Source organism: Chiloscyllium plagiosum, chromosome 7 (assembly GCF_004010195.1).
Source record: "Chiloscyllium plagiosum isolate BGI_BamShark_2017 chromosome 7, ASM401019v2, whole genome shotgun sequence".
In the NCBI taxonomy this organism is placed as follows: Eukaryota; Metazoa; Chordata; class Chondrichthyes; order Orectolobiformes; family Hemiscylliidae; genus Chiloscyllium; species Chiloscyllium plagiosum.
The window spans coordinates 51,653,608-51,677,021 of record NC_057716.1 but is presented as its reverse complement, the minus strand read 5'-3'; the positions used below and the strand labels follow the sequence as shown (position 1 = coordinate 51,677,021).

The 23,414-nt window shown below is 40.9% G+C and overlaps 1 protein-coding gene across 4 annotated transcripts in view; it reads left to right on the top strand.

Annotated features, from left to right (window-relative positions):
- Positions 1-22,220, top strand: part of tlk1a (tousled-like kinase 1a) — a 140,039-nt gene extending 117,819 nt beyond the window's left edge. For all 4 annotated transcript variants that reach the window (XM_043693715.1, XM_043693717.1, XM_043693714.1 and 1 more), the window contains 5 exons: positions 1,415-1,584; positions 5,097-5,235; positions 20,359-20,470; positions 20,562-20,669; positions 20,798-22,220. In XM_043693715.1, the coding sequence (XP_043549650.1) occupies positions 1,415-1,584; positions 5,097-5,235; positions 20,359-20,470; positions 20,562-20,669; positions 20,798-20,974 (706 nt within the window). In that variant the 3' untranslated portion in view covers positions 20,975-22,220. The remainder of the gene's footprint in view (positions 1-1,414; positions 1,585-5,096; positions 5,236-20,358; positions 20,471-20,561; positions 20,670-20,797) is intronic.
- Positions 22,221-23,414: the final 1,194 nt, after the last annotated feature.

The following is a 23,414-nucleotide window of genomic DNA, read 5'->3' as shown; positions in this document are numbered from 1 at the left end:
TGGTTAGTAGTGCTGCCACACTGCCGCAGAGGCCTGGATCTGATTCTAGGTGACTGTGTGTGAAGTTTGCACATCCCTGTGTCTGTGGGTTTCTACCAGGTGCTCCGCTTACCTCCCACAGTCCAAAGATGTGCAGGCGAGGGGAATTACCTATGGTAAATGTGTTCTTACAGGGATTTGCTGGGTCTGGGTGCAATGCTCTTTGGAGGATCGGTGCAGACTTGATGAGCTGAATGGTCACTTCCCACATTCTGTGTAGGGATTTCATGGTTTTCTAATCTGAGAGAGCTGTGATAAACACAGATAAATGGCTTTTAAAGGTGGCAGTGCAACTTTACAACATGGAGTAAAGACAGGCAAATTCTCTCTCAATCTCAAAATACCAAATGTCTGTAGTTTAGTAAACAAAATGTGGGTAAGATACTGTACAGTTAATATCTTCCTAATCTTGAAATACAGCAGTAGTGTACAAGTGTATAGTTTTGATGCACAGTCAATATTTAACGATCATTTCGTGCTACTGCTCAGCACAGCTGAGGATTGTCAAAACTGAAAGCAATGTGTGGCATATTAGATGTTCACCAACTTCATAATGGCAATAAAATTACATTAGAATGGTTTGGCTTCCTTTTGCAATCAATAAACTATTTGTCCAAAAATATGATAAATGTAGTTTTACCAACTGAACTGCAAATGAAGTGCTTTTATTTCTTAATCTTGTCTTCAGTGTGCATTCACCAAACAACTGCTTTTCATGTGTTCTATTTTGTAAAATGTGACCAGTCTGCCAACAGCCTAACTGCACTGTGGGACAAAGCCAGAAATTGCTGAAGAAACTCCAGTCTAGCAGCATGTGTGGATAGAAAGCAGTGTTAACATGGTCCAATGACCCTCCTTCAGAACTCATTGTGGAATTCCATGTTCCTTGCATTTTGTACAGACTGGCTTGACATGCTGGTAGTAATTTCCAGATACTATGTTTTGATGCCACCTCAAAATAATGGGAATAATGTATACATGGTGAATGTTTGGAGTTGCCATTAGCCCCAGTGAGATTCGTAACAGCTGGCAAGACTTACTTGAAAAGTGAATTGTCTTTATCAGTTATAAAGTATGGCAGTTTATGGTCTTAAATAAAAATTGAAGTTGTTGGAGGAACTCAACAGGTCTGGCAGCATCTGTAGCGAGAGACCAGAGTTAACGTTTCATGTCAGTAAACTTCCCCCGAACCCAATTTATGTTGGTGTTGCTTCCAGTTGTGAGAAATTTGCACTACAGGTGCAAACTGCCAAAGAACAATTAGAAAATGGTGCAGTTATAGCAAACCAACCAAATCGCATGGTGTCAAGCAGAAAATCTGTATACTGTGCCACTAGAAGAGTTATGCACTAAAATGTAAATTGTCTTTCCTTAGATTTTGTACAGTGTTAGAATACTGTGAAGGAAATGATTTAGACTTCTATCTGAAGCAGCACAAACTGATGTCTGAGAAGGAAGCAAGATCCATTGTAATGCAGATTGCAAATGCTTTGCGGTATTTAAATGAGATCAAACCGCCAATTATACATTATGATCTAAAGCCTGGTAAGTTTCATCACAGTCTGCCTTGTGAACTAACATGTTCAGATGCCATGTGCATTATTACTGATGTTGGTGTTTTTTTTCAAATGAGTTTTCATTTAAAGTATTAGAAGAATTGCAATTAGTATTTGGAGTTGACGTTCAATAAATTGCAGAAATACATTCCATGCAGAAAAGTGAAAGGTTAGGAGTGCTGAGGCTTGTTGGGAATTAGCTTTGTTTTGAGATCCTACAAAGCAATTATAATGATTTTTCTATTGTTTTCTTTTTGCCCTTTCTCTCCTGAATATAGCAGAGTCTGCTAGTAGCCCTCAACTCTAATGAGCGTGCTTTGGCCATTCTTAACGTGCAAGTCTCAACAGTATTAAATTGACCATCAGGGGCATCTCTATTGTTTATTTCAGCCTGGGTAATGCATAGCTCTTAAGATCATAACTAGACCAGGAGTGGATGTTTGACTTGTGAAGTCCAGTCTGCCAATCAATACAATCATAGCTGATCTGATTGTGATCTTAACTTCACATTCCTGTCTGCTGCTCAATAACCCATAACCCTTTTGCAGATCAAATATCTGTCTCGTGTAACCTTAAATATATTCCAGCCTATACTGACCTCTGTGGAAGAGCACTCCAAAGACTATAATGCTCAGAGTGATTACACTTTTCTTCTTTATCTGAAATAAAATCATAGAGATGTGCAGCATGGAAACAGACCCTTTGGTCCAACTTGTCTATGCCAACCAGATATCCTAGATACATCTAGTCCCATTTGCCAGCATTTGGTCTGCATCCCTCCAACCCCTTCCTGTTCATATACCCAACCAGATGTCTTGTAAATATTGTAATTGTACCTGCCTCCTCCACTTCCTCTGGCAGCTCATTCCATGCACTGCCCTCTGCATGAAGAAAAATGCTCCTTAGGTCTATTTTAAATCTTCCCCCTCCCCTTAAACCTATGCCCTCTAGTTTTAGACTCCCCCACCCTCAGGGGAGAGCTTGTCTATTTACCCTATTCATACCCCTCATGATTTTATAGACCTCCATAATGTCACCCCTCAGCCTCTGATGCTCCAGAGAAAATAGCCGCTGCCTATTCAGCCTCTCCCTTTAGCTCGAATCTTCCATCACTGGCAACGTCCTTGTAAATCTTTCCAGTTTCACAACATCCTTCGTATACCAGGGAGACCAGAATTGCACACAGTATTCCAAAGGTGCCCAAACCATGGCCTGTACAGCCTCAACATGACCTCCCAATTCCAGTACTCTGTGCACTGACCAATAAAGACAAGCATACCAAATGCTGCCTTTACTATCCTATTTATCTGCAATTCCATTTTCAAGGACTATGAACCTGCACTCCAAGGTATCTTTGTTCAGTAACACTCACCCAGACTTTAATGGGAGATCCCTTATTATAAATGGTCCTTCTGACCCCATTGTTGATTCCCCATAAGTGAAAACAGCTGAAAATGTGTTGCTGGAAAAGCGCAGCAGGTCAGGCAGCATCCAGGGAACAGGAGAATCGACGTTTCGGGCATAAGCCCTTCCTGATCTCCAGCATCTGCAGACTTCACTTTCTCCCCATAAGTGAAAACATTCAATCAATGTGAACCCTGTCAAACTCCCTCAGAATTTTATATCTTATATAAAAGGTAGACTTTATTTAGCTTGTACAAGCATTTACTGTCTCATTATAGTTCTTGCTAGTCTTCTATCCTATTCCAATTCTCCCTTTTATTAATAATCTTCTGCCAAATAATAAAATTTTCCCATTCTTCTTGCCTATTACAAATTTTTGCAACATTGTACTTTTGTTTTGCATAATTTGATACTATCCTTAATTACTTTTTAACATCTCGTGGTGTTTCTTTTTCTAGAATTTTTCGTTCTTCTTTCTTGTGTTGGGAGTTATGGAAAATCTCCTGAAATGTCTACTAGTGCTTCTCTATTACCTTTTAATCTATTTTAGTCATACTTTGGTTTGTTTTTGTTAACAAAAATCTCAATTTTATGGACTACCACTCCTGAATGCATCTTTTTACAACTTTTCTTTCATTTTAATATCATACTTAACTTCCTTGGTTAGCCATGGATGCTGCATCCTTCTCGTAGAGTTTGGATTTTTGTTTGTCACTTTATCCAGCTTTTTCCATGTTTCCTGACTCCCCACATCTCTTCAAAGCATCTTGAAATGTTTTTCTGTTAGAAGATTTCTGCATGGTGTTGCTCCCCACCTGGGTTTGATGATGCACATTGTAAATCCTTTATTGCCAGTAGTGAACAATTTCTGGTGTTTTGCTCATTTTTGACATTGGCATCTTGGAAATCTGTCATTTTAAATGTATACTTTGACGTTGAGGAATGATGCGATTTAAAAAGAATCTCCATTCCACAGTTGAGAGCAAGGTCTACCTACAGAGTTATGATTTTGGAAGCAGTGAGCACAGGAGACCAAAGTACCTGGGTAATCTCAGATTCTCTCTCTCTCCCACACTTGCTGCTCCAGTTCCTCCAATCACAGCTTCCCTCCCACCTCCTCCTCTTTCCATTTCTTAAGAAATGGATTCTATGAATGGCTGAACAGAATTGGTGGGAAGGAGGAGTTCTGGGTTTGATGTAGCTGAATCCAATCTCGCATTGACAATCAGCAGGAGACTTTCAATTGCATCATTAACAATTGCTCAACTTCCTCTGAGATCCCTAGGAGAAAAATCAGAAAATAAGCCAAGTGGAGGGAGTCTCTGCTTGTGATAAGGCAGAAAAAGGCCAGGGAAACCATCACTTTGCCTCATGTCCACATTTCCAAGCATTCTCAGGACACTCCACTCTGCCAAAGCCAGGAATCGCCCCTTGGATCTTCCCTGGACTGACTTGGTACCACTGTCTTTGGCTGTAAATGTGGAGAAGCTAGTAATAACTGTAACTGCTTTTGCATTTCAGCCAGCATACTATGGTTGTTCTGGAAAAGCACAGCTGGTCAGGCAGCATCCGAGGAGCAGGAAAGTCAGCATTTCGGGTAAAAGCCCTTTAGGAAGCCCCGAAACCTCGATTTTTCCTGTTCCTCGGATGCTGCCTGACCTGCTGTGCTTTTCCAGCACCACTCTAATCTAGACTCTGATTTCCAGCGTCTGCAGTCCTTACTTTTGCCTACTATGACTGTTTTGTCCGTTTTCTATTGTTATAGCATTTCTACAAATTGTTTGCACTGGCGTGGTGTGGTGTGGCATTCTGAAAAAGACACTGGCCACAAAACATTGAAACAATCTTGTGTGTTTGTATCAGCTACTAACTGAATAGATATGTGTGTGATGTCCTCACCAAGTTAGTATTTCTGTCAGGACAGTGCCTCCAGACTGCTGATAATTAGATTTTCAGTCTGATATTTTTCTTTAAAGTCCTCCAAAGTCAAAAGTTATTTTTGATGTGGCTATATGCTATGTGGAACTTTAAAACCAGTCAAAAAGAAAACGATACAACTAAACTGCAAGTAACACGCATATTTTATTTTACCTTTAGGTAATATCCTTTTGGTTGATGGAACTGCATGTGGCGAAATAAAAATAACTGATTTTGGATTATCTAAAATTATGGATGACGATAATTATAATGCTGTAGATGGAATGGATCTGACATCTCAAGGAGCTGGAACATACTGGTAAATTCTACAAATTATTTCAGATGAGTGCTTATGAAATGTCATTTCATTTCATTTCACAGCTTGGGATTCCTCTTTAACTATAGCTCCTATTGATTAAAAGGTTTTCTAAAATATATTGCAAGTAACTTGGATTAATAAAATTGCATTGGGGAGAAAGTGAGGTCTGCAGATGCTGGAGATCAAAGTTGAAACTTTATTGCTGGAACAGCACAGCAGGTCAGGCAGCATCCAGGGAACAGGAGATTCGACGTTTCGGGCACAGGCCCTTCTTCAGGATTCCTGAAGAAGGGCCTGTGCCCGAAACGTCGAATCTCCTGTTCCCTGGATGCTGCCTGACCTGCTGTGCTGTTCCAGCAATAAAGTTTCAACCTTAATAAAATTGCATTGTTGACTTCTGAGAAGGTTTGGACTTTTTTGTTTACATGATATCAGCATTGATTCAAAAATTCAGTTGAAGGTTATTACAGCATTGTGCATAAAAATTGCACCTGAACTGACTAAGTGTTCTAACAGATCGACCATTTTGCATTTAAATTTCTTTTGCTTGAAGACAAATTTAATTGAAGGAGATTTCCTTTTAGTTATGGAAAATGTTTTTATTTTAAATGGCGTTTTGGTGGAGATGTAGTTAATAACTTTTATGTAGCAGCTTTTAGTGCAGCCCTGTTAGAGATTTTAACGCAAAATCCAGATTATTATTGTTTACGGTAAACTTTGTGATGCATTAAGTTGAAGCCCTTTTTCCACTCTAGTATCTGGATATCTAACATGTCAGATATCCAGATACTAGAAATATGTGCATGTGAATATAGATACATTCTCTATTCAGCAAGCTTCTAGGTAAGTTTATTTTGTGGCACAGGCCTTCTGTGTTCCAGAAAGGAGTAATATTAATTTTAAAAATTGATGTGGATTTTGGGCCTAGTTGAACCCATGATGTTAGATGCTCCAACTCTATTTTTGGCATCTGTTAAACTTAACAGTCAATTAGTACTGCATAATCAATGGAGTTCACTGACAAATTTCAAAACATTTTAGCTGATAGTTTAGTTTCAATCTTCAATAGCACATCAAACAAAATGGCTGATTGTTAGCTCTGGTTAAATGTAGGTGGTTCATTGTTTCCCGTTGGAAGTGGCATTGTGTCTAGCACATGATGTTTCCACTGTTTGATAGACCTGTGTTGTAGCATCACTTCATTTTTAGGTAAATTTGGTGCAGTTCCAAGCATTTTCTCATCTTGTAATTGAGCCAGATCCCTGACTTGGTAATGATGAAGTAATGCATATTGCCAGGCCATTGTTTTACATATTCTGGCTGAATTATTCTTTCACTACTGATGACACACGGCACTTCAAGAATAACTAGTTTGAGTTATTAAATAATAGAGATATGCAGCATGGAAACAGCCCTTTGGTCCCCCTCATCCATGCTGACCAGATATCCTAAATAAATCCATCAGTTCTTCTCTAGCAGTTTGATACAGCTGAGTTACATTTCAGAGGGCTATTAAAGCCTAAGCACATTAAATTAGATTAGATTCCCTACAGTATGGAAACAGGCCCTTTGGCCCAACAAGTCCACACCGACCCTCTGAAGTGTAACCCACCTCGACCCATTCCCCTACATTTACGTCTGACTAATGCAACTAACACTACGGGCAATTTATCATGGCCAATTCACTTGACCTGCACATTTTTGGATTGTGGGAGGAAACCGGAGCATCCGGAGGAAACCCACGCAGACATGGGGAGGACATGCAAACTCCATACAGACAGTTGCCCAAGGCAGGAATCAAACCCAGATCAGTAGTGCTGTGTGGCAACAGTGCTAACCACTGAGCCATGTGCCACCCATAATTGTGGATATGGAATCTCATTTAGGTCAGACCAGTTAACAATGATCGATTTAAAGTTTCAAGTTTAGTGATTCTTCAGGAGTCCAGAACCAGTTCTAAAGAAGCATCATGGACTTGAAATGTTAACTCTGCTCCACTCTCCACAGATGCTGCTGAGTTTTTCCAGCACTTTTAAAAATTTATTTTAGAAATCAGGAATCTGCAATATTTTGCTTTTATTATTATGAGTGACAGAATTTCAACCCTAAATGACAAAGTGAATGAGGTGAGTGTTTTATGACAATCAGTGGTAGTTTCATGATCACCATACTCAGCTTAGAATTGAATTTACAGCCCACTGGCTGTCATGGTGGGACTTGAACATTTGGCTTGGGTTCAGCCTTACCAATTCAGTGACATTAGCACTAAATCGCTATCTTCTGATAATTAATGTATGTGGATGTTGTTACTTGTATGGACTTTGGAAGGCATTCAATAATCCTCCTCGTAAGAGACTTTCCTAGAATTGAACTTAGGAGTTAAAGTTGAATATAATGAAATTGAAGGCAGATTATTGATTTGGTTGGGAAAGTGACTAAATTTCATGAAGATAAAATAAGGATGGAGGGTCAGATGATTTGTTTCTGCATGATGTAGGAGCTGGTGGATCCTATTGTGGTTCCCAGTGACCATATCTGTAGTAAATGTTGGTTGCTGGAAGAAGTCCAGCTCAGAGTCAATGAGCTGGAGTCTGAGCTTCAAACATTGCAACACATTAGGGAGGGGTAGGGGAGGGGGACAGTTACCTGGTCACAGTGTTTAAGACAGTCACACCCCTTAGACCAACTAACTTGAATTCGACTAACGGTCAGGGATAGGAGGGTATGGCTGTAAGTGAAGCAGGTAGAGGGATTCAGGAGGTAGAGTTGCAGGAGCCTGAAACCTGTTGAGCAAGGACAGGGACTAAGAGTTTTGCTCCCTGGGGGGATTGGAATGGGGAGTACAGAGAGGATGAACCAACTTACTGCAGGACTGTGGTGCAGGGAGCCATTCAAGTGGGGAGAAGAGAAGAGAAATGTAATTGGGGATAGTATAGTTAGAAGCATAGACAATGTTTTCTGTGACCAGAATAGAGAGTCCTGTAAGTTGTGTTGCCTGTCTGGTGCTCAGGTTCAGGATATCTCATCTGGGCTGCAGAGGAACTTGGAGTGGGAGGGTAAAGATCCAATGTTTGTGGTCCATGTCGGTACCAATGACATAGATAAAGCCAGGGCAGAAGTTCTGCTAAAGGAGTATGAACAGCTAGGAGCTAAATTGAAAAGCAGAATCAAAAAGGTGATCATCTCTGGATTACTACCTGCTAATTGGCACAGCGTGAATAAGTTTAAGCAGGTAAATGTGTGGTTCAAAGATTGGTGTGGGAGAAATGAGTTTGAATTCATGGGACCTTGGCACCAGTACTGGGGAAGAAGGGACCTGTTTTGATGTAACAGTCATCTTCTGCTCTTCGGATGGTTGGTGTGGACTTGTTGGGCCGAAGGACCTGTTTCCACTCTCTAGGGCTTCTGTGAGAGAGTGCGAGAAAAAACTGAATGGTTGGAAAGTGGATGAACTACACCCCAGAATTCTAAGGGAGATAGCTGCAGAGATGGAGGAGGTGTTAGTAGTGATCTTGTAGAATTGCTAAAGGCAGGGAGTGTCCCAAAGGACTGGAAAATCACTAACGTGACACCACTGTTTAAAAAGGGAGTATGGCAAATTACAAACCGATTAGCCTAACCTCTGGCATGGGTAAGATCCTGGAACCTCATTGTGAAGGATGAGATTTCTAAATACTTGGAAGTATATGGTAAAATAGGGCAAAGTCATCAAGGAGAGGTCATGCCTGACAAATCTACTGGAATTCTTTGAGGAAATAAGAGCAGGTGAGACCAAGGAGAGCCAATGGATGCTATCTACCTGGACTTCAAGAAGGCCTTTGATAAGGTGCTGCACAGGAGGCTGCTGAGTAAGATAAGGGCCCATGATGTTAGAGGCAAGATGCGAGCATGAATAAAAGCCTGGCTGCCTGGCAGAAAGCAGAATGTTGGGGTAAAAGGGTCTTCCTCAGGATGTCAGCTGGTGACAAGTGGTGTTCTGCAAGGCTGTGTTGGTACCACAACTTTTCACTTCATACATTAACGATCTAGATGAAGGAATTGAGAGCATTCTGGCTAAGTTTACAGATGATACAAAGATAGCTAGAGGGACAGGTAGCATTGAGGAGGCGCGGAGGCTGCAGAAGGATTTAGACAGGTTAGGAGAGTGGGCAAGGAAGTGGCAGATGAAGTACAATGTTGGAAGGTGTGAGGTCATGCACTTTGATAGGAAGAATAGAGGCGTGGACTATTTTATAAATGGGGAGAAAATTCAGAAGTCTGAGGTGCAGAGAGACTTGGGAGTCCAGGATTCTCTCAAGGTAACCTTGCAGTTGAGTCAGTAATTAGGAAGGCAAATGCAATTACAGCATTTATTTTGAGAGGACTTAAATATAAAAGTAGGGATGTACTTTTGAGGCTCTGTAAGGCTCTGGTCAGACCAGCTTTTGGAGTGTTTTGTGCAGTTTTGGGCCCCACGTCTCAGGAGGGATGTACTGGCCCTGGAACGTGTTCAGAGGAGGTTCACTAGAATGGTCTCAGGAATGTAAAGCCTAATATATGAGCAATGTTTGAGGACCCTGGGACGATACTGAATGGCGTTTAGAAGGATGAGGGGGGATCTAATGGAAACATGCAGAATACTGAATGGCCTAGACAGAGTGGATGTTGGAAAGATGTTTACATTGGTAGGGGAGGCTAGTACAGCTTTAGAGTAAAGAGAGAAGACCTTTTAGAATGGCGATAAGGAGAAGTTTCTTCAGCTAGAGAGTGGTGAATCTATGGAATTCATTGTCACAGAAGGCTGTAGAGGTCAAGTCATCGAGTAGATTTAAGACCGAGATAGGTTCTTGAGGGCCAAGGGTTACGGGAGAAAGTGGGAGAATATAGGACATTACAGCGCAGTACAGGCCCTTCAGCCCTCGATGTTGCACCAACCTGAGGAACCAATCTGAAGCCCACCTAACCTGCACTATTCCATTCTCGTCCACATGCCTATCCATTGACCATTTAAATGCCCTTAAAGTTGATGAGTCTCCTACTGTTGCAGGCAGTGCGTTCCACACACCTACTACTGAGTAAAGAAGCTACCTCTGACATCTGTCCTATATCTATCACCCTTCAGTTTAAAGCTATGTCTCTTAATGCTAGCCATCGCTATCCGAGGAAAAAGGCTCTCACTATCCAACCTACCGAACCCTCTGATTATCTTATACGAGATTTGGGAGAATGGTGTTCAGAAACTTATCAGCCATGATTGCTGATGTTGCCTCAGTGGTTCTCACTGCTGCCTCTCAGTGCCAGGGACCTGGGTTCAATTCATGCCTCGGGCGACTGTCTGTGTGGAGTTTGCACATTCTCCCCATGTCTGCGTGGGTTTCCTCCGGGTGCTCTGGTTTCCTCCCACAATCCAAAGATGTGCAGGTTAGGTGAATTGGCCATGATAAATTTCCCATAGTGTTAGGTGCATTAGTCAGGGGTAAATATAGGGTAGGGGAATGGGTCTGGGTGGGTTACTCTACGGAGGGTCGGTGTGGATTTGTTGGGCAGAAGGACCTGTTTCCACAATGCAGGGAATCTAATCTAATCTAATCCTAATTGAATGGTGGAGCAGATTTCATGGGCCGAATGGCCTAATTTCTGCTCCTGTGTTTTATGGGTAATGGACAGTTACTTTAATTGGCAGTTTTTGACTAGCATCCTGCAAGGAATGAGTTGAAGCATTAAATATTCACTGTTTATTAGCAGCCTGGATGATGGGATAGGAATAGGAAGTCATGTATATTCATGACACAAAAATTGATGGCAGTGAGATTAAAACATAAAATTACAGAGATTAATACATTAAATGAATGGTAAGTAAGTGGGAGATCATTCCCTTTGAACTTAAGAATAGTAGAATAGAACAATTTCTAAATGGCCAGGCAGTAAAGGTGAATTCAGACACTTATGAATTCAGATACATAAATTTTGACCAGTGGAGACTCGATGGGCCAAAGCACCATTTTGTTTGCTGGACCTCTGACTCTGAATCTGATATAGATCATTATTTTCTTGTTCAAGGTATTTTAAGCAAAATTGATAATAAAATTATAGCCTTTATATCTACTGGCTAGAATATATGGATATCTGGACGATGACAACACTTTAATAGAGGTTATGTTGCAACTGTTAAAGCTCTTGTTAGGTTATACATAATTCAGTGAAGTTCCAAGTGCTGCATCATAGAAAGGATATATTGGCCTTTGAAGGCAGTGCCGCATAGATGTGGCAGAATGATTCCTGAGCTCAGAGTTAAATTGTGTGGAGTGGTTACATAACCAGATTTATATTCCCTAGAATTTAGAAGGTTAAAGGTTAGATTGATCGTATTTTCAAAATGTTGCAGCAAACAGGGTAGGTAGTGAAACAGTCCCTGCTGTTTGAGAAATCCAGGGCTAGTAATCATAAGTTCTAAGTTTTAAGACTATTTGGAGTGAAAATGGAAAATATTTTTATCACTCTGGCTGAAGGAGATACTAGATAAATCTAACTGAAGAGATCTATAGGAATTATTTTTTTAACTTGGGTACAGTTGTGTTAATTCTTCATTTTAAATTGGATAAATGTTTGTTCGGCAAAGGTATTAAGGGATATGGGTCAAAGGTACATATGTGGAGTTAGGTCACAGATCAGCCGTGAATCTCATTGAATGGCCGAACCAGGTTGAGAGGTTGAATAGCCTACTCCTAATCCTAAATCCTATTCCTAATCCAGCCACCAAATGTATTCACATGAGGCTGCTGATGTATTTTTAATTTTAAATCCAATTGATTTGTTAATCAAGAGATGGGACAAAAGTGGGAATGTGGTTGGGTTTCATAATCTCTATGAATGGCAGAACAGGCTGAATTACCTACCCCCTATGGTCCTATTCAGTAATATTAACTAAATTAAAAGTCTGAAAATGTTAATTTTATCTTTCCTCTCATGATAACATGTTTACTTGTATCTTAAGTCATGAATCTTTTGAATGTAATATTCGAAAACAAAAAAAAGGCACTTGTGTGTTTCCCCAAAATCCAAGGTAATTTGCTGAATTCAGTGCAAACTTAATCTGTTTCTCTATTTTATGTTTAATTTCCTTGTATTTGATCTCATTCTTTTTGGTAGGAAGTTTGGAGTAATCCAGGGCAGTCAGCATCGATTTGTGACTGCAAGATTGTGTTTTGACTAACTTGCTGGAATTCTTTGAGGAGGCTTTGAGAAGCGTTGATGAGAGTGCCATGTTTGTTGTAGTCTGAATGGATAGTACAAGAGAGAATTGTAGATCACGGTAAGAAATTGGTGGACTTGTCAAGTTGGCAGAAAAATGACAAGCAGTATTCAGTCTGGTGAAATGTGAAATAATGCATTTGGGAAAAGCAGACTAGGCATAGGAATGCACAATAAATGACAGGACAGAGGGGCCTTTGAATGCATGTTCACAGATGCTCAAGGTAGCAGGACTGGTAGATGCAGTGAAGTTGATGGTGGACTTACAGGATACTTTTATTAACTGATGTACAAAATACAACTGTAGGGTAATAAATCTAGAATATTATAAAACAGCAGTTCAGCCACAAATAAACTACCATGTATAGTTCAATTACCACATTAAGGACAGGATGTGGTTCTGTTAGCAACAATACAGAGATTCAGAAACATGTTGGCAGGGCTGGAGAATTTTAACTAGGAAAAAGATTGGGTTAGGTTGGTATTGTTCTCTTTGGAACAAAGGAGGCTAAGAGGGCTAAATCTCGTGATTGGATCTAATTCTCTTAGAGAGATCCAAAACTAGGTGGCATAGATGTAAAATAGAAGGATTAGGGGAGAGTTGAGGAATAATGTTTTCATTCTGAAGGTAATGGAGGTCTGGAACTCTGCCTAAAAGAGTTGTGGAGACAATAAATTCTTCATATTAAAATAAAGTATACTGATATTTACTTGAGCTGTAATCACTAAGGCTATGGACCAAGAGCAGAAAAGTGAGATTAAGGTGGAATTTTGGATGGGCGTAGACAAAATTCATTGATTAACGCCCTTTTTTAAAAACGTTTATTCATGAGGGTGGCCAGCATTTATTGCCCATCCATAATTGCCGTTGAGAAGGTGGTGGTGAGCTGCCGTCTTGACCGTTGTAGCCCTCTTGCTGTGAGTTGACCCACAATGCCCTCAGGGAGGGAATTCCAGGGTTTTGGCCGAGCAACAGTGAAGTAATGGTGACATATTTCCAAGTCAGGATGGTGAGTGACTTGGAGGGGAACTTGAAAATGGTGGTGTTCTCAGATTATTGCTGCCTTGTTCTTTGAGGTGGAAATGGTCGTGGGTTTGAAAGATGCTGTCTGAGCATCTCTGTTGAATTTCTGCAGTGCATTTTGTAGATAGTATACACTGCTGCAACTGAGTGTCGGTGGTGGAGGGAGTAAATGCTTGAGGATATAGTGCCAATCAAATGGGCTACTTTGTCTTGGATGGTATCAAACTTCTATAAGTGCTGCTGGGGGGCTGCACTCATCCAGGCAAGTGGGAGTATTCCATCACACTCCTGACTTGAACCTTTTAGATGGTGGACAGGTTTTGAGGAGTCAGGAGATGTTACTGTGTAGTACTCCTAGCCTCTGACCTGCTCTTGTAGCCACTGTTTATGTGGTGAGTCCAATTGAGTTTCTGGTCAATGATAGTCCCAAGGATGTTGACAGTGGGGTATTCAGTGATGGTAACACCACTGAATGTGAAGGGGCAGTGGTTAGATTGTCTCTAGTTGATGATGGTCATATCCTGGTCATATTTGTGTGGTACAAATGTTGCTTGCCACTTATCAGCCCATGCCTGGATATTGTCCAGATAATGTTGCATTTGGACATGGACTGCTTCAATGTTTGAGGAGTCAGGAATGGAGCTGAATATGGTGCAATCATCGGCAAACATCCCCACTTTTGGTCTTATGTTGAGGGAAGGTCATTCATGAAACAGCTGAAGATGGTTGGGCCTAGGGCACTACCCTGAGGAGCTTTGCAGAGATGTCCGGGTGCTGAGATGACTAACCACCAACAACCACGACCATCTTCCTGTATGTCAGGTATGACTCCAACCACTGAAGAGATTTCCCCCCTCCCACCCACCAATAGTTTTGCTCGGACTCTTTGATGCCACACTCTGTCTAATGCAGCCTGGATGTCAAGGGTTGTCACTCCCACCTCACCTCTGGAATCCAGCTTTTTTAGTCTTGTTTGAACCATGGCCAAAATGAGATCAGAAGGTGTGTGGTCCTGGCAGAACCTTATCTGGGTGTCATTGAGTAGGTGCTGCTTGCTGGCACTGTTGATGACACCTTCCATCACTTTACAGATGATCAAGAGTAGACTAATAGGGCAGTAATTGGCCAGATTGAATTTGTCCTGGTTTTTATGTACAGGACATACTTGGGCAATTTCCACAGGGTCGGATAGATACCAGTGTTGTAACTGTACTAGAACAGCTTGGCTAGGGAAGCGGCGAGTTCTGGAGCACAAGTCTTCAGTACTATTGCCAGAATGTTGTCAGGGCCCATAGTGTTTGCAGCATCCAGTGTCTCGAACTGTTTCCTAATATTACATGGAGTGAATTGAATTGGCTGAAGACTGGTATCTGTAATGCTGGAGAAGGCATAGATGGATCATCTACTCAGTACTTCTGGCTGAAGATTGTTTTAAAAACTTTAGCATTATCTTTTACACCTGATGTGTTGGAGACTTCCATCATTGAGGATGGGCATAATTGTGGAACCACCTCCAGTGAGTTTTTTTTAATCATCCATCACCATTCGTGGCAGGATTTGGCAGGACTGCTGAGCTTAGATCTGATCTGTTGGTTGTGGGATCACTTAGCTCTGTCTATCACTTGCTGTTTAGAATGCAAGTAGTCCTGTTTGGTGGCTTCACCAGATTGACACCTCCTCTTGAGCCAAGCCTGGTGCTGCTCCTGGCATGCTCTCCTGCATTTTCCTTTGAACCAGGATTGATCCCCTGCTTGATGTTAGTGGGTTGAGTGGGGAATATGCCAGGCCATGAGGTTACAGATTGTGCTGGAGTACAGTTCTGCTACTGATGGCCCATATTGCCTCATGGATGCCCTTGAGATGCTAGATCTGTTCAAAGTCTGTCCCATTTAGCATGGTGATAGTGTTACACCACACGATGGAGGTTATTCTCATTGCAAAGGCGGGACTTTGTCTCTGCAAGGCCTGTGCGGTGGTTGTTCTTACTATGCGGTCATGGACAGATGCATCTGCAGCTGGCCAGTTGGTAAAGATTAGGTCAAGTATGTTTTTTCTTGTTGGTTCCCTCACTACCTTCTGCAGACCCATCAAGCAGCTACGTCCTTTAGGACCCTACCAGCTCGATCAGTAGTACTGCTGCCAAGCCACTCTTGGTCGTCGACATTGAAATCCCCTGACCAGAGTACATCTTGTGCCCTTGCCATCTTCAGTGCTTCCTCCAAATGTTGTTCAACATTGAAAAGTATCAATTCAACGGCCGAGGGAGGATGGTATGTGGTAATCAACAGGAGGTTTCCTTGCCCGTGTTTAACCTAAAGCCATAAGACTTCATGGGGGCTGAAGTCACTGTTGAGGATAACTCCCAGGGTAACTCCCTCCCGACCGTATACCATACCACTGTGCCACCGCCTCTGCTGGATGGTGACGGTGGTGCCTGGGATGTTGTCTGTAAGGCATGATTCTGTGAGTACGAGTATGTCAAGGTGTTGCTTGACTAGTTTGAGAGACACTGGAAAAGTACAGCAGGTCAGGAGAATTGATGTTTTGGGCATAGCCCTTCATGAGGAATGTGGGGAGTTGAAGGGTGATGAGAGATAAATGTGGGGGTGGGGGAAGGTAGCTGGGAAGGCGATAGGTAGATACAGTTGCAGGGGGTGATAGTGATACATCAGAGGGGAGGGTGGAGCGAACAGGTGGGACAGTTCAAGCGGGCAATGCCAAGTTGTTGGGTTGGATCTGGGATGAAGTGGGGTTGAGGAGAGGTAAGGAAACTGGTGAAGTCAACGCTGATGCCGTGTGGTTTGAAGGTCCCAATGCAGAAGATGAGGTATTCTTCCTCCAGTCATTGGGTGGCTTGGATTTGGCAGTGGAGGAGGCACATGACTTGCATGCCCTTGGTGGAGTGGGAGGGGGAGATGAAGTGGTTGGCCACAGGGCTATGGGGTTGTTTGGTGTGTGTGTGTGTGTCCCAGAGATATTCCCTAAAACATTTTGCAAGTTGGCATCCTGTCTCCCCAGTGGAGAGGAGACCACATTGAGAGCAATGGACATATGATGAGGTGTTTGGATGTGCAGGAAAACTGTGCCAGATGTGAAAAGATCCTTTGGGGCCTTGGATGGAGGTGAGGGGGGAGGTGTGGGTGCAGGTTTTAGACCACTTGCAGTTACAAGGGAAGGTGCCAGGAGTGGAGGGTGGGATAGTGGGGGTGCATGGATCTAGCAAGGGAGTCACGGAGGTAATGGTCTCTGTGGACCGCAAATAGGAGTGGGGAGGGAAATATATTTCTGGTAGTGGATTCTGATTGTAGGTGGTGGAAATGGCGCAGGATAATGAGTCATATCTGGAGATTGGTGGGGTGGAAGGTGAAGACCGGGAAGTTCTATCCTTGTTGCGGATGGAGGGCTGAGATTCAAGGAGGGTAGATGTACTTGAGGGCATTGTTGATCATGTGGGAGGAAATTGTGATCTTTGACATAGGAGGCAATCTGGGATGTTATGGAGTGGAATTACTTTCCCAGGGAGCAGATATGGTGGAGGAGTTGGGAGTAAGGGACAGTGTTTTACATGAGGGGGGGATGGGAGGGAGTGTAGTCCATGTAGCTGTGGGAGTTGGTGGTATTGAAATTGATATCTTTATTGAATCGGTCGCCAGAGGTGGAGACGGATTGGTCGAGGAAGGGGAGGAAGATGTCCAAGATGGTCCAGGTGAACTTAAGGTCAGGGTGTGAGGTGTTAGTGAAATTGATGAACTGTTCAACCTCCTCGTGGGAGCATGAGGTGGCACCGGAACAGTCTCAGTGTATTGGAGGAAACGGTGGGGGATAGTGCCAGTGTAACTGCAGAAGATGGACTGTTCCATGTATCTGAGGAAGACACTGGCTACCCCTTTGGTCTGAAGGAAGTAGGAGACAGCTCTCCCAGTTTTGGCAGTAGCCCCCAGATGTTTGTGGGTAGGACTTTGCAGGGTTGTTTCTGCTCTTGTCTTTTCCAGTGCCAGGTCAATGCTAGTTTTCGATTAGATTAGATTAGATTTGATTAGATTCTCTACAGTGTAGAAACAGGCCCTTTGGCCCAACAAGTCCACACCTCCCCTCCGAAGAGAAACCCACCAAAACCCATTCCCCTACCCTATATTTACCCCTGACTAACACTGTGGGCAATTTAGCATGACCAATTCACCTGACTTGCACATCTTTGAATTGTGGGAGGAAACCCACACAGACACAGGGAGAATGTGCAAACTCCACACAGACAGGCGGGAATCGAACCCAGGCCCTGGTGCTGTGAGGCAGCAGTGCTAACCACTGAGCCACCATGCAATCTAGTTTCATTTCTTTGAGACTTTGTAGTGATTGATACAACTGAATGGCTTGTTATGTTATTTCAGAGGGCAACTGCATTGCTGTGGTTCTGGAGTTACATGTAGATGTAGATCAGACCAGGTGAGGATGGCAGATTTTCCTTCCCTGAAGGAAGGATATTAGTGAAACTGATGGGTTTTTTGACAATCGACAATTATTCCATGGTCTTCAGCAGATTCTTAATCCCAGGTAATTTGTTTTTTGAATTCAAATTCCACCATTTGTTGTAGTGGGATTTGAACCCAGGTCCCCAGATTGTTACCTGGGTCTCTGAGTCTCATGGTAATGCCACTAGGCTATTGCCTTCTGCCCTGTAAATTTCTGTGCTGCTGTTTCACAGAATTTATTCTTAATGTGCAATGAAGATGTCTTCATTTTGGAGTATTGGAGGAAACGGTGGGGGGTAGTGTACAAATGCTGTACATTGATAGCAGTGTAACCCGAGTATAGGACTTTGACTCTCCAAGTACACAGTAGTGCATGTACTGAGATTAAATCTTTCAGAATTAACAAACCATCCAGCTGCACGAGTGAACGTAAAAGATATCAGTGTGCTGAAAGGAAGAAGTAGTTTTACCCCGGTGTCTTAGTCAACAATCTATTCTCCTCCAACACCACCAAGATAGAAATGAGCTGTTATTTATCCCATTTGTTCGTTATAATTGTCTGTTATGTTTATCCACACAATCAACATGATCACTCTTTTTAAGTTAGTCGGTTGACTGCGAAGAGTTTCGGGATGGTTTTTATACATATATGTATATGTATGTGTGTTTATACATATGCACACATATATATTTGCTACACAAGTGCAAGCTCATTTTTACTTATCCAGATGTGAAGAGACACTCGGACCATATCTTGGGAGAGTAATCTGCCATCTGTAATGTACCCTGAAGCACCAATACTGTTCTCCATCTGAACCATCAATAATAAAACCTTTATGAACATACAGCATCCATGTCAAACTTTTCATTACATTTGCAAACCCAGAATTCTTAATTTGCTGATATAATAGCATCAACAATTGACATTCTGGGAATGGCCTCTCTGTACCCACGGGGGATAAAATTCCAAGACCTACCGCGGAAGCCCAAAACCACAGACAGGTGTGGACAAATTCTTGGTCCCTGGTTTTGGAACGTTTCCTATGATATGTTTGGGCCACAGTAACCTGTAGGGAACTGAAACCACAGAACCGGACCCAAAGATTCGAGGGTCGCCCTGTACTTGAAGATCACCGTGTTTTGATGTATGTTTGTGATCAAAGCCAGTCTGATGAAACCTGCTAATGCAAAGAGGCAAAACTTGTAATTGCAACAAAACTTGGCCATTATACTTTAGCCTAGCTTTATGGGTTTATGTTTTCAAAACTGAAAGATTAAAATGAATATGATTCGAGATGACTTTTGAAACCTCCTGTGTTTCATGGGTGAATATAAGTATGGGGGGGGGTACGTATTATGTGAACCAACTTCAAAGTGAAGTTGAATCTGTCCTGCCTAAATAGAGTGCTTTAACAAAATTACCACCACCCCATTTTGTCCCAGTGAAGCATCTCATTTTTCACATGTTATCTGAATGAAGCTACCAATTTAATAAAACATTAAAAACCAAGTTGGAGACTCTCCCAAATTTAGTTGATGTAGGAATGTTATAATCCGTTATAATGGTGGTTTGAGACTCCATCTGACTGTGTAAACCCAAGTTCAGAGAGCTAAAATTGAGGCTGATGCAACCCAGTTGAACTAGCACCAATATGCTGAGACTTGAGCGTAAATCTTTAATGCCGATTTACCCAAAACCAGACTCCTTCACAAAATTGGCCACAATCCCAGACTAAATTTAATGAGTGGCAGGTTTCTGATGTTTGCAGGAATGTTCAGCTTGAGCTCATTTTGTTTCAGGCACTTAGTACTCTTATTTAGGAAGTATTAATATTAACAGATATTTGATTTTCACAGAAACTGACTACTTAATGAGACTTAAAAATGGTTCAGTGTTTTTGAAAATTATTTTCAGTGATTCTAAAAATGTTTACAGGTGGAGACTAGATATTTGTTAAAACTCTTTTGAGATAAAGCTTTTCATAATACATGGAAAAGTATACAATTGTATTCTTATTTTCTAATCTTTTTATTCAGTCATGGAACGTAGGTGTTGCTAAATGGTCAGCGTATCCCTAATTATCCTTAAGAAGGTTGTGGTATGCTGCCATCTTGAATTGAAGCAGTCTACACGGCACTCAATCACCTAAGATTTTATATTTGAGATCATGCAAATACATTTTTCTGGATATTTGATTCTAATCTAACTGGTATACTTGTCACATTGGTCCAGCAGGTCCCCATTTTATTTAATTAGTTGTGCAATGCATTTAATTAAATAATTTTACAATGAAGTACAGCATTTGTTAAACCATAACTTGGTTTAAATTTCTCTTCTCAAGGATAATTTTTGTTTGGATGAACTGTATGCTGATGGTTGCATTTTTTAAATTTTGACAGGTATTTGCCTCCTGAGTGCTTTGTTGTAGGAAAAGAACCACCCAAAATTTCCAACAAAGTGGATGTCTGGTCTGTAGGTGTTATCTTCTTCCAATGTCTGTATGGTCGTAAGGTGAGAGTTTTCATTTTGTATGCCAATAGGTGTGTTTATTTCTCTCAATTTTGGGGAAGAAGTGATCTAATGTGAAGTCTTGTTCTTTCAGCCATTTGGCCACAATCAATCACAGCAAGACATCTTACAGGAGAACACAATATTAAAAGCTACTGAAGTCCAGTTTCCTGTTAAACCAGTTGTTAGCAATGAAGCAAAGGTAGTTGTTCCAAGTGTTTTTATGTAACCTTGTTAGAAAATGATGGGTGATTTTTTTTTTTTAATTGACTATTTTAACTAATTGTCAAGACGCATGTTGCATAATGTCTAATGTTTCTGTTGTTCTAGGCTTTCATTAGGCGCTGTCTAGCCTACCGTAAAGAAGATCGGTTTGATGTCCATCTGCTGGCTAATGATGCCTACCTTCTCCCTCATATGCGCCGGTCCAATTCTTCAGGAAACCTTCATATGCCTGGACCAGCCACAATTCCTGTTTCACCCATGTCGAGCATAGTTTCTTACTAAGATTTACTTTAGTCACATTAACAATTCTTGTAGAACTTGTTTCAAGGTTGATCTGCAGTTGGATGTCACAACTTGTGGCCGGCCAGGTGACATGAGATGAAAGGGGGAGGCGGTGAAACGATTGAAAGGCACCAATTGTTGAATCATTTGATTTATTTCAAATAGAGTTTGAACCATGGACAACAATCAGCTGCACTTGTTACAAAATTACTGTAGACCATAAAGCTCAGTACTCCCATTAGGCAGCCTTTGTGTTCAGAACTGTTCATCCTCTCCTGCTTTTTTGGGAACACTGTATATAGTAGCCTAATGAGTCACTTTGGGACTGTTTTTTAATATAATACTGATTTTGTTTAAAATAAGGCCAGAACAAATGATTTTAGCACAAAGAAATACAACAACCAACCCAATAAAATTATGTAAAGAGAGATTGTAGTAGCCCTCAAAATCTAACAGTGCACAAAACCATTTGCATATTGAAGCTACTATGAACAGCTGGTGTATTTAAAGGTCAAACTGTAGAATGTACTGTGCAGGACAATAGTAAGATAGCATTGTTTTATATTGTTGTAAATGATTTCATTATACTTGTTCTTAAGTTACAACAGTTTGATTCTGTACAGGCTGTATTATAATCTGGCTTTGTTTGGTTTTCTTAATGGGAACTATTATTCTAATAATGGAGCTTTTGCCATTGCTGCTAGGTTGCATTGGTGTTTTTGTTATAACATTGCCTTCATACATTACCCACACAACTGAAGTGTCTAAAGGCTTAATTTGCGTTAAATAAAACCATTTTAAGTTTTGTAGTTTTGAGGAATAGGACATTTTACTAATAAGCCCTGACCTGTTTGACAAAATAATTCAACTGGTTTTCAACTATTTTGGAAGAAAAATGAAAATGCAAGTGAGATCACATGTTTGCAGGATTATTGATTTATTCTGTGTAGGTAATATGATGTGAAACATTAAATTCTGAACAATTGCCTTGTGCTGTACAAATTACAACCATTTTCAGTAACACAAAATCTTGCTGTTTAGTACAATTTACTGCTTGTTTTAACATCCATACTATAGAATACCTGTATGTAATTAGTACACTTGGAAACAAAACAAAATTGGTTCATCTAGGCTTTGTTAATGTTGTATAATTAAGCTGTTGCCTGTGTTGCTGTTTGTTGAAAGCGACTGTTTTCACTGTAAATAAAATGTTATCTGTCAATAAAAAGGTGCTGCTGATACTGTAGAGAGTGTAGCCAAAACTAGTAATAAACATTCAAAATTATATTTCATTCAGGTAGCTTTGTCAAAGAAAATGTATATTTTAAGCATCATGCACACAATTAAAAATATCTCAATCTGTTCTGGAAAAACTATATGCTTAGCGTTCTACAAATTATTATTATTATGATTGTAAAGCACATAGTCTCAATTTCTAGTTTCTGTTGAGCCTCAAAATACGACAGATCCGTTTTCCCCCCACTTTTACTCATAACTCCATTTTTACTTCTAAGTTGGAATAAGTCCATCAGTCTTTCTGGTTTAGATTAGATCATAGTTAGAAAAAGTTCTGTTATTTTATAAAATAATGTATTTACTGCTGAGTCAGCCAGTCCCTTTTTTTTTTATATAATGCTTGACTTTGATATGAACAGCAGTGATAACCCTCAACAAAAAAAAAACAAAATAATGTTCTTATTAGAATAAATCAATAAAACTGACAACAGAAATTTCTTTCAGGATATATGAAAACAACCTGAGCAACTGCAATCTCTAGGAAACCAAAAATGCATGAAAAAGAGCTGAAACATGCAACTGATAATTATTAAATACTGCTGATACTGAAAATTTGAAATCAAGAAAATACTGGAAATAATATGATCTGGCAGTATCTATAGAGAGCAAAAAAAGTTTTAAATTTATCTATCACCTGAACTGGAAGTTAGAAATATAAGCAATTACAGAGGAGGGAAATGGGAGAACAAAGGGAAGGAAGAGGGTAAGTCAATGACAGTGATTTCCTTTGCTCAGAGGAAACTCTAAGGTTGATATCTCAACCTTCAATTCTGCACTTCACAACCTTCCAAACTCAGTTAAACAATTTGAGATCTTAACTACTATTCCTATATTTTAGGACTGCAGCTGCTGGCAAGGATTTTGTTACCTTTTATAGATCCATCTTTTGTTTCTTGTCCCTTTATAACCACTCCCCCCTCCCTTGCCCACATTGTTTGTAATTTAGTTGCTGAATATTAGAGGCCAGTTCAATAATTTAGGATTCTGATCTGCCATCATGACAGCCTTGGAAAGGCCCAAGGAAGCTAATTAGGTAGGTTAGTGGCAGACAAGAACTCCCTCATATTTCCACATCCACCCAAATTGTGCCTTTCTGTGCAGAACTCAATCGTGCTGCTCTGTTGAGGTGCTCAAGTGGTCATAT